This window comes from Dicentrarchus labrax, unplaced genomic scaffold (genome assembly GCF_905237075.1).
Source record: "Dicentrarchus labrax unplaced genomic scaffold, dlabrax2021, whole genome shotgun sequence".
NCBI classification, from domain to species: Eukaryota; Metazoa; Chordata; class Actinopteri; family Moronidae; genus Dicentrarchus; species Dicentrarchus labrax.
The window spans coordinates 392,015-404,382 of NW_026136723.1; the positions used below are offsets into that span (position 1 = coordinate 392,015).

The following is a 12,368-nucleotide window of genomic DNA, read 5'->3' on the forward strand; positions in this document are numbered from 1 at the left end:
GCTCCTGAAATCCTGATGTCGCAGAAGGTCACGACAGAAATATCCTCGTCACACAGAGAGGAGCCATTCAACGAAACACACAGCAATTCAGATTTCCTTTAAACACATATTTAAGAAAAGGCCACAGTCCTGTGTGTCGTGTGTGTGTGTGTGTGTGTGTGTGTGTGTGTGTGTTTCATGCATTCAAGTAATTATCTTACTCCAAATATTTTATTTTCTGTTTTATTTCTTTACCTGTACTTAAGATGTTTTCTACACTCACATAACAATCGCACTACAATCAGCCAAATAGTTCATTTTCTGCTCACAACCCCATTCTCCACACACACTCACTCACTGACTGTGAAATCAATGGAAAGTGATCCAGTTGAGTTCACACTGTGACTGTTGAAAAAGTGAACTCAGTTTAGAGAAATGTGCGTCACCAAAACTCTAAGTACAGACATTTATTGGGCTCGTGCACACAAATATACTGATTTCCAGTCATCAGTTTGTCTCCCAATTGCCACACTCTGGTGGCTCAAATGTGTGTGTGCCAGTGTGGATTTTTTTAGAATGTGTGTGTGTGTGTGTGTGTGTGTGTGTGTGTGTGTGTGTGTGTGTGTGTATATCTGACTCACCTACTTGTGCTACCCCTGGTGGCTTAAAGAGAAGTTGTCCTCAGATTTTAAAACCTTGTTAAATCATTCTCAGATCGTCTCTTCATCATTTTGCACTTTTCTTTAGAGAGTTTAGTTTCTGACACAAAAACTGTTGGCAGTGAGTTCTGTGTGTGTACAAAGATACAGATTTACAAAACTTAATCTAACTCACCTTCATTGTATTTGGATTAAGGAAGAAATCTCAGAGACAGATATTCAGGAGAAAACAGTTGTGCAGACTTTCTAATTGTTATTATTGTTTTATTAGCTGCAAGTGGTTGAATGTAACTAAATACATTTATTCAGTTACTGCATTAAAGTAAAATTATAATTTTACTTTCACTTGAGTATTTCTATTTTATGTTATTTTACAGCGGTAAGTGCATGAGGTGGGTGTCGACTGCATTTGGCACAGTGTGTATTTCACCGTTAACCAGCAGTGTTGGGCTAGTTACTAAAAAAAGTAATTGATTACTTATTACTAATTACTCTTCTCAAAAGTAATTGTATTACTTTACTTATTACCCCCTGCCAAAAGTAATTAGTGACACTACTAGTTATATTACTTTTCCCAAAAAATTGGTAATTGTGTCCCAAAATTCAGACTTATGACGATTAAAATCCAAATTTTATTTGTTGAAATTAAAGTAACGTGATATATTTCCAGCTGCTGAATATAAACATTTCCATCTTCCAAACTAGTTTCCTCCACGATTACAAAAATGAATCCAAGGATGTGAGTAATATTGTAACTCGTTGTTTTTTGGGGGTGGTTAGGTACATTTGGTTTGCACATTATTGATAATCTGCATTCTTTATATTTCCCTCAGTATGAATTAAATGATATCCTATTGGTGTTTAGATGTTTGTGGTTGTGTCTTTACAGCCGATTCTCCACTTCTCACAGTGAACATGATCAACATTATTCCTGCTGAACATCAACATGTCAGCATTGTCACTGTGAGCATGTTGGCATGCTGATGTGAACATTTAGCTCAAAGCACTACTGTGACTGAGTATAGCTGCTATGGCTACTTAACTTTCAGAATACACATACATACATCGTTTTAACACCTATTTACACTATTAGAATAAAAGAAACATCTGCAGTTTAAACCTGGGTGATCTGTAGTCGCCATTAAAGGTTAGAAAATATAGTTTGGGTGAATCATCCATTGCAGAATGCTTCCATTCACCACGTTCATTAGACAAATTAACTCAATCATTTTCGACACCCACAGTGAAGATTTCACCACAGACTCAAAGTCTCACTGCTTTGACACAAACACAAACTCCATCGCTTCCTTGTTCAAACATTTATTCCTCTTTCACTGTACGGACACATAGAAGTCAACCTCGGATGATCTGCTCATAATCATTCGACAGGTAAAGTTACCGCATGAATGTGTGTGTAGTTGTAACTCAGTCTAAGAAACTGTTTCTGTATCAGTAAAAAGTGTGAATTAGGTTTTTTCTTGTCTTTAACTTTAGGTTTTTCCTTATGATGAATGTTAATGTATGTTGACTAAATCAAGATGTTGAAAATAAGTTGTACATTTTTCTCACATAGTAATCTTAGTATGACTTTTTTCACTTCTTAGAATTGGCTTTAGGGCAAAACACAAGTGTTTTTGTTATAAATGATATTAGATAACAGCTAAATATCTTGCTGTATGTTACATTTTACTTGCTTCTCGTGATTTATTTGTCTTTGATTCATTGTCTGAGTAAATAAATTGTGATTTCTGGCATCAAAGCAAAACTAATTTTCTTTTGTGCATTTAAATAATGTAATTCTTTAGTTTTCTCTCTCTCTCTCTCTCTCTCTCTCTCTCTCTCTCTCTCTCTCTTTTGTCTTGTTGTTTAAATGTCGAATTGTTCGTTGGATTTAAAATCTTCGTCTCATCCAGCCGAGATGGGTGTTGTTCTGACGGTTGTTGCTTTGCTCATTGCTCTGATGCAAGGTCGGTAGTTCCCTGATTTCACACATGAATGTGGAAGTATGATTTGTGTTTTTTACACTGAAAAGAAAGCTTCCTTTTTCAGTCTGGTTTTAGTAAATTATTCAAATGAGGTTGAGTGAATGTGTGAATGTGTGCCATTGTTTGATTTGTATTTGGGCCCCTCCAGGTGTCTTTTGTAAAACCTGGAATGTGATGCTGCCCAAAAGCATTGTGGGCATCAGTGGGTCTTGTGTCACAGTCCCATGTGGTTTCGAGGTCCCAGACGAGATGGAAAAACGTGTCCTCAACTGCTCAAATAAAGGTGTTTGGAGGAAAGGAAGTCTTAGTGGTCCTATCATCACCGCCACTAGCAACATACAAGTAGGTTGTCTCTTTGTTTGGTGATGCAAAACTCATGAGCATCATTTACATCAATGCTTAAGCAACTTGATCATACGTAAAGCGGCCGTGTGGTTAGTGACTCAGAGTGGCTTCCTTTTCTAACAACATAATAATATTAGAAGCCATAATCTTCTAAAGATCCACAAGAGCTTAAAATAAAACCTAAAATTAAGCTTATAAATAATTAGTATCTTCTGAAACTTCTGCTCTTCACAGGAATTTAAAATTAAAGTTTTGTACTCATTGCTCTTTTAGGGAACAATATTCGGGGACTTAACGAAGAAGAACTGCACCACGAGCTTCCACAACTTCCTGCAGAACTACAGCGATGTTTACTTCTTTAGGCTGGAATGTTTGGACACCCTTAAGTACACTTTCCCTAATGGAGTCAACATCAACGTTCGCCAAGGTAGGAACGACTGAACTGTGGGATGGATTGCAATGAAACTTTGTTGAGTGAGTGAGTGAGCGATTATCTCTTCTTCATTTCTGTTTCCTCCTCGACAGACCCGTCTCCCCCCCTGCTGACATTGGAGAGTCCGGTGTCAGAGGGAGCCCAGGTGAAGGTGCGGTGTTCAGTCCCAATGCCCTGCTCCATCCTGCCCCCCTCCCTCACCTGGCTCCCCCAAGACAACTCCAGGCAGGAGGAGAAAGAAATTCATCAGGTGATGTATCTTTCGTTCATTCATTCATTCATTCATGTGTCTGTCTGTTACGACTTCCCCATCCTATCTGTGGCCTCGAGGTCACAAATGTAGTAAATGTTTTAAAATCATTTACTGAGACATCTGTGCATTTTCAGGTTTAATAATTAAATAAATAACAGTGTAATGAAACAGCATGCAAAGTGGTTTGTTGTGTGTTTTGAATGGACAACAATAGAACTGAGGAAAGAGCAAGTTCAGTAATAGTCAGATTTTTTAATAAATTATTATCCCTTTTATAAAGATTCAAGTTTATTTTCATTATTTCCTTAGCTGCCTTTTGTCACTGTTTAATCTTCCAAAAGGATTTATTTGCTGTTTTATTTTATGAACATTTCAGTAATTTATGTTGGTGTTTTCTTCTCTCTTTTGCAAAAGCAGAACGTGGATGGACAGATGATCCTGACGTCCACGCTGACCTTCAGCGCCTCAGCCGAGCATCACAACCAGAACATCACCTGTTCTGTCTCCTACCCGCTGACAAAAGGGGGCAGCAGCAAGCCGTCTGCAACGTCTCAGACATCCACCGTCCTCTGTGAGACACTCTCTCTCTGCATTAATATGAGCCATCCAGAGGTGGGAAGAGTAAGACAGTGACCTCTGCTGGTTGAAATAAGAAATAAATCTGTTTAAACAGCTTATTTAACAAGTCGTAAAAGAGGTAAAAGAGGAGGAGAGAGTTTGAAACTGATATAGAAAATGGTTACTTTTCAGATTCAAGTTCTACATAAAACACATGATGATCTCATGAGATACAAAACATTGGCTTCCCACCAAAGTGACTTCCCCTCTAAACCACTCAGATGGATTCATTCAACTCAACTGTTCAACTGTTTTTTTTTTACTGTTTTTTTCATTTATTTTGTGACTCTTTTGAGGGGCCTCCAGTCACCCAGACCTCCAGTAAATAAAAGTAGATAAACTAGCTTCACCTGCTGGGACTACAAGAGTAAAACACTACTTACATATTGATGCATCAGTATTAACAATCTAATAATGATAATATTCCACTTTTACTTTGCTTAAGTTTGAATGCAGAACTTTTACTTGCAATACTTCAGTAAAAGATCCGAATACTTTCTCCACCACGAGTGAGGAGTCACAAAATGATTCATGGAATAGCAAAGAATCAAAAATACACAGAATCATGCTGATTTTGACTGTTGGTATAGTTTGTGGAGAAATGGAAAGATGTATCTCCTCAGTTCAAAGAATCTTAAAGTTGCCTTAACGGTTTACAAATAGACATTGTTTCGATTTAACGGGACGTCAGAAAGGTTTGGGAACCACTGCCTTAGACACATGAATTATGCAATTATTATCACAAAATATTTGTACAAAATAATGAGTCCAGTGGCGATCACTGAAAGCATTACTGACGAAACATTATGACCTTTTATACTTATACCTATACCTTAGAACAAATGTGAATGGAATCTGGTTGTTTTTTACTCTGAACTGATGATTGATTCATTCATTCATTTACTGGCTGACTCAAGTTCTTCCTTCCCTACTTCTTCCTTCCTGCCTCCTTCATTATGAAGAATGCGCTAACGCTGATTTATCGTCCATTAAGCGGATGAATGTGTTAGACACAGCAGAACATAGTTCGGGGTTACAGTCGACGTGTTTCAACATGACTGTGTCTCACTGACTGAAGGGGATTTTTTTTTTTTTACACAGACAGAAACATTTCTTTAACCTCTTTGAAGAGCTGAACTTGTCTTAACTTGGTGTTGACGGAAGTATAATGAACCACTGGGGCATAAGGTGCCATTGTTACTGTATTTCAGGCAGGTGCTGCGTTTGTGATAGCCGAGGAACAAGTACTCAGATCTTTTACTTGAGGAAAACCACCAGGTAGAAATACGCTGTTATAAGTAAAAGTCCTGCATTCAAAATGTTACTTAAATGAGCTACAAGGAACTTTCAGTTTGTGTTGATTCTGGCGACCCCCTGTGGACAAAATCAGGAGTGTTACAACCACCTCGCTTCATTGATTTCAAGGGGAAGCTGACCTGTTTATGTTAAGACTGTTTCATAAACAGTTAAAAACTCCTTCTACTTCTTTATGCACAATGTCACATTTGAGAATAATGCAGATTAAATATTTGGATTATAATTATTGATGCATTAATGTGTTCATCATGTTAATGTCACAGCTGGTAAAGGTGGAACTCATTTGAAAATACTATATATATATATATATATATAGCTGGGCAGCTTGTGAATTTCAATAGTCTTACCTTAACAGTACATAATAATATAGTCAAGTAAAGAATAGAATCACAGTGAGTAAATGTGCTTTCCATGAACAGCAGTTGACCTGTGTCAGTAGTTGCAGTGAGAGGAAAAAACCACTTGTACTTGCTGTACAACATTTATATTGTCAAACTATTTCCCACAGATGCTCCGAGATTCACCATGGCGACACTCAGCCCGTCTGGTCCCGTTTCTGAGGGGCGCATTGTGACCCTTTTGTGTTCGAGTGATGCCAACCCCCCCGTGAGCCTGTACACCTGGTACACAACCGACTCTGGAAATGTAAAAGAGAATTCACTGTACTTTATTCAGTTTTTACAGATTTATTTTAATCTTTCAGAAACTCAGAAAATATTCAGAAATATTTATTTTATCTATTGTGTGTGGCCAAAAGTATGTGGACAATGATCTTCAGATACTTTTCTGTATCTATTTTAATTCCGGAGCTATTTGTCACGGTTTGAGTTGGGTATGTGCAGGATTTGTCCGTTCCTGTTTGTAAAATCACTATTCAAAGTTCGAGCAGAACGGAGAGAGCGCCCTTTGAGATCGAATGAGGAGAACAAAGAAAGAAACACACCAACACCTCCGCACAACCCTGCAGGAGTGTGCCATAAGTCTGCATTTTGTGTGAATGCAGCCAGAGCGGACTCTTCATTCTGTCTGTCCTCGGTCAAACAGACACTGACAAGCAGACCTGCAGCTCATTATGCATCCATGACACAGACAGGAAGCAGAGGAGAGAGAGAGATGGAGACAGCGATGTAGCCTGTCCGATGTAGTCCCAAACTTACACCCTTAGCGCTGCCCAAAGGTTGACACCTAGAAACATCTCGAACACAGTAAAATCTGAAAATACAGGCAGATGGAAGGTTCTCAACCCCATCCAACACCTCTGGAGTGAACTTGAATGCCAACTGCAGGCAGGTTATAAAATCTCAAGGAAAGAGTGAAACCAAAAGAGTGGAGGTTGCTATAGGAGCAGTATGTCCACATAGTTTTGGCCATGTGGTGTTTTTTAAGTAAGTTTAATTTTAAGTTTGATTTACTACAATACGAGATCAAATCGTAGCATTCTGTAGGAAGTATGTACCAAACACCACAGAGGCCTCGGTTTACTTTAACCAGAACATTTATCACCTCTCCTCATCCCAGCTGACTAAGAAAGGTGAAGGAGATACCCTGTTCCTAAAGGTCAATCGGGAGGACAGCGGGGTGTATGTGTGTGAAGCTCAAACCGAGAGGGGCTCTGAGAGGTCCAGACCGGTGGCTCTGGAGGTCAAACCCACTACAGGTATCACCTAGAGTCGTAACAGAGAGGAATTATTTACTCTCTGCTATAATGCTTCATCACCGTGGCGCCTTTACTCGTGTACATGTACTACGGTGAGGTGGCGTAAAGCTAGAAAGTAAAGGAAGGTGAGATGAAGCTGTAGAGTGAAATGATGTGTAGTGAAGTATAATATATAGCAGCTTTTGAGGCTGAGGTGGCAGATTTTATTAAAGCTTTGACATATAGCGCAGCAAAAGCTTTAAATTTGATTTATATAGTATATTTAATTATAAGTACTCTCAGTGTATGAATACAGGAAGAACTTCCAGTGGACTACGGATGAAAATTAACTCATTAGCTAACATTGAAGTGTAATGTAACTATAGTGCTGATTAATGTGCATTGTCCCTGGTAAATTAATAAATAAATTAATAAAAGTGATATGTACAAAAGAATGTATTAACTTAAATACAGGGGAAAAAATAAATACCAGTTCAATTTGGGTGAATAAACCTGACGTAAAGAGGGAACTTGCACTTTTGCCTCTATTACTCACATTCTCTGAAAAAAGAAAGTTTGAAATGATGGAAATGGAAAACTTAAGCAAACAACTGAAGTTGAGAGAAAGTGAATGCAGCAATAAAAAGTACTTGATTGCAAAATAAGAAATGCATCACAGATTGAAGATATCTGTGTGAAAACTGGTAAAAGACTGTCGGCTGTTCTTTCAACTCTTTCAGACATCAGTGATTCACTTCAGATTCCCTACATTATATGTGCGGCCCTGCTCGTCCTCTATGTCGTCACTGTTGCTGTGACTATGTACAAGTATCAAAAGTAAGAATTCTCTTTGTTCCTCATCCACACAAGTTTTGGAGACATCGCCAAGCAATTATTAGACATTCTGTGTGTTTACTCATCTATATCTCAGCTCTGGGTAACATTCCTTCTCTGTTTGTTTTTCTTCTCCTGCCAAGCCTTTCCAGGAGGCTGAAGGTAAGAAGATTTTTTTTCACTTACGCAGCCAAATTGACAGGCAGCCAAACAAGAGACAGTGTGAGAAATGATCCCCCCGTGCAGGACTAATACAACAGAGCTGAAAAGGAGTTTTGACATCCTTGGCACGTCACAGTCTAGTCATAGTCTCGTCTCGCGTACATCCTCGTCCTTTCCTTTTGACTGAAGAATGACTAAACACGTGATACGTCATCTTTCATTTCAAAGATTGCAGGGCAAGTATACAACGTCTTAAAAAGGAAAATAATATAGATATGCTGCGTGCGCTCTGTGAGATAAACACAATATATATACGTAACTATATTACGAAAGGATCACATGCAGGAAGCCTGATTAACAAATGAGAGTTGAGTTGGTGAGTGGATGAATATTTATTTGTGCCAAACTTTTAGTTCATGCGACAAGTTTTCTTCATATATCAGAGACTAAAATTCATCATTAACAGGTACTTTTAGTTTGAGGTGACTTCTCATTGCTTGACACACATAATAAAGGTGCAAAAACAAAATACTTTTTTGAGTATAGACGTTCATTTTTAGTAAGTTCAACTCTTTAGTTCCATTTGTTTTGAGTTATTTTACTTCAAGTAATGATCACACTACAGCAGTGTTCCCCAATCACTCAGTAAAGTGACGACCCCTGACTCAGTGACATGATTTATAGATATTTATTTTAGATTATATTCAATGCATTACAATAACAGTACAGAAAAACAATGAACTGTACAATGAACCCAAACAGTGTACTTTTCTAATGCAGAGACAGGTTCAGGTCTTCAAAAATCATATCTTAGATACTTTAAAAGTAACTTAATGCTGAGATATTGGCCTACTATATATTTTTTTCTTACACCCCTTAACATTAAGAAGGCCTCGCAACCCCCAGTTTGAGAACCACTGAAGTACAGTACCTGTGTCAACAACATGCAATCTTTGATTCAGAGTTTTTCAATTTTGTGCCGTTGTAGATTAACAATGATGTTTATTTAATTTTATTAAAGTAAAATATATATAAAAATATAAATATCAAATTATTTTCAGAAACATGTATTTTAAATATCAAAAGTAAAAGCAACAATGAGGCAGAATGACCCCTGTCAGAGTTATATCAATATAAATTATACTTTTCAGTAATATTTCTGATAATAAAGTATATTTACTCAAGTACAACAGACCCTTATCAAAGCGGGAAAAGTACAGGTGGAATTAAACATTAATGACGGCTGCATTCCAAATAGGTGAGTCAGTTCCAGTCGACTGGTATTGTGCATGCTCACTCACTGACATGACTTATGGGACAATGAATAGAAACGAAGCCATCATCAGTGTTATTAGTTACACCTGTGCTTCTCCTGCTTTGACAAGTCAAAGCGTCTTCCATTAACAGGTCTGCTTTGATGTATTTTTACTTTGAGTGTTTCAGTTTTATGCTCTGTGATGCTTCTACTTCACTACATTTATTTAAGTTACTATTTACTTTAAGTATAATAATAATAAAACAAATGATCAGTATGAGATATGATGCATTGTTACAGTCTAAAAATAGTTCAAATAAACATCTAAAATAGCTACAACATGCATCAATTATAATAACGTATTACTCATTACTCTTTTCAAAAGTAATATTATTACTTTACTTATTACTCCCTGCCATCAGTAATTAGTTACACTACTAGTTATATTACTTTTCTACCTTTTACCGTCCAAACTAGTTTCCACCATGACTACAAAAATGAATCCAAGGATGTGATTGGATTATTTGATTTTAAATTAGTAATGTTGGGACTGAATATTGTTTGGGAGGGTAACTGTAATATTATCATTGAAATGTATGGGTAATTGGTTACACTATAGTTACTGGGGAAAGTAATCTAGTTACTAGTAATGAGTTACTGCCCAACACTGATTATACTTCAATAATATAACAATATAATATGTTGCAGTTGGTCGATGTGGAGCTAAATTGAAGCTACGTGACAGAATTGAAAGGATTCGTCACTGATCAGATACTTGCATTGATTCTGTACCATTATGAGTTAGACACACGATATTAAGCGTTTCTCCTGTTTGTGCATAAAACATTCGACGCTTATGAGTAACAGCTCGTCTTCCTCTTCCCCTTCTGCCCACTAAACCGCCACTACAGCTGTAAATCACTCATCACAACATTATCGGTTTGCTTGCTCTAACTTCCTCCTTTTTTACACAGAGTAAAGCCACTCTGTCGACATTACGCAGTGCAATTCTTCTCTAATATTGCTCTCAGATCCTGAAATATTCGAGTGGAGAATATGCCCAATATAATCTCAATATAAAATGTGAATCTAGTGCAGTCAGAGTTGTTTTTAGCATGTTTTCTTTAACTTTCCTAAACTTATAGTCAACAGTTATTTGTAACGTTGAATATATGGATTCGGTTAATAACATCTTTCTCTTTCTTTTCACATTTTCAGCAGCTTGAGCTGAAGGGGGAACACACCTACACTGATCTGAGGATCTGCAATGTCAGCTCTGACTACGAACAACTCCAGGTGTCAGCTCACATAAATATTATCCTGAAATGATCAATCAAATGATATTTTCTACCATCGTTAAAATAAGACAGCACTAGGTTTCACACGTGATATCTGACTAACTAACTGTTAAGATAAGTGCTGTATAAATAAACTTTGTGCACATAGATGTGAAAAGTAGGAAAGGAAGCAGAAAGAAAAGGGTGATGTTTTTCTTGTTCAGACATGTTGGGACCAAAAGTTATTATAGTTTACTAAATCTAAACTAAACCTACTTGTGAAAACATTTTTTAGTTAACTGAAATAAAAATAAAACCTCGACCTTAGAAAAGTAATGGAAATGAAAATGATATTGTGTGCTTACAAAACTAATACAACTAAATACAAATATACAGGAAATGTCTGGTCAAATTTGTCAACACACTGAATTTAAAAAAAAAAAAAAAGGTCTGGTTGGGACATGTTGGCTCATGTCTGAACATGTTTCCATTAACAAGAATCTGCTAAAGTATCCATAAAAGTTACTTGCAAGATGTAAAGGCTCAGTTAAAATCTGGGTTTAACACAAAAAAGAACAACTCTGGAGTCCAGGCCGGTAAAACAACACTTTAAAGTTAAGTCAAGGTCAAAACCAGGCTGAAGTCAAAACCAGGGAGGTAGGGAAGAGAAGGCAAACGTATCCAATAGGAGATCTGGCTAGAGAGGAGTCCAAAAGACAGACAGGGGGTCATAACAGAGTAAACTCAGGCAGGCAGAGAAAATGGCTGGTTATAATTTATCTGTGTTCCTGTGTAAAATACTCTAATGTAGGTTTTTTTTTCCCCCAACAAGCGCCAGCAGCCTAAAACGATGCCCGCTCCTGATGTTTCCAACTATGAGAACCTGCAAATATCGGCCCGCAACCCAGTTTCAAACATCAACGGCAGCCAAAGTAGAGATAAAGGAGAAAATGTTCATTAAAGTGGTCTAAATATATATATATATATATATATATATATATATATATATATATATATATATATATATATAAAAGCTTCAAAGTTAAGTATAACTATATTTTATGTCTGGAAATGTCTATATTCTTTATCTACTTGTTTCAAGCGTCTATAAAGTCATGGCATGCTTATGTTTAGTTCAATCTCATTAATAAGGCTATATTAAGTTTTGATTTTCTTTTTAAAAAATCATAGAAATGTGTGTTTTATTGTTCTTCGTACATGTTAAGTATCAGTATTACGCTGGATGAATGTACATGTTATTGAAATTGAAGCTGTTCTGAATAAAATGGCACCGAGCATTTGATATAAATCCTTATAGTTTTTAAGATTCTGTATATTATATTCAGCTGTTAGTCACTATGAGTTACTCCATAGGAATACATTATAAAATGTGTCTTAGTTCTGCACAATGGCAACAACTACTTCAGCAACAGATTACCAACAGAATATGTGTGTATCACAAATTATGAAGCTCTGAAATCACAAACCTATTGTTCTCTTCAGTTCGATAAAACGTTGTGTTGCATAGCACCAATTCATAACACAAGTTATCTCAGGACACTTTTCAAATAGAGCAGGTCTGGACCCAACTGTTCCCACCATGAGCAAGCACTTG

The 12,368-nt window shown here is 36.9% G+C and overlaps 1 protein-coding gene across 1 annotated transcript; it reads left to right on the forward strand.

Annotated features, from left to right (window-relative positions):
* The first annotated feature begins 1,884 nt into the window (after window positions 1-1,884).
* si:ch211-171h4.5 (sialoadhesin) lies at window positions 1,885-12,062 on the forward strand. Its single transcript, XM_051389709.1, has 12 exons — window positions 1,885-2,027; window positions 2,552-2,605; window positions 2,772-2,965; window positions 3,242-3,395; window positions 3,494-3,651; window positions 4,072-4,225; window positions 6,098-6,234; window positions 7,108-7,246; window positions 7,966-8,062; window positions 8,203-8,221; window positions 10,695-10,772; window positions 11,586-12,062. The coding sequence occupies exons 2-12, from the start codon at window positions 2,557-2,559 to the stop codon at window positions 11,712-11,714; spliced, it is 1,308 nt and encodes a 435-aa protein (XP_051245669.1). The 5' UTR covers window positions 1,885-2,027; window positions 2,552-2,556; the 3' UTR covers window positions 11,715-12,062.
* The last annotated feature ends 306 nt before the right edge of the window (window positions 12,063-12,368 follow it).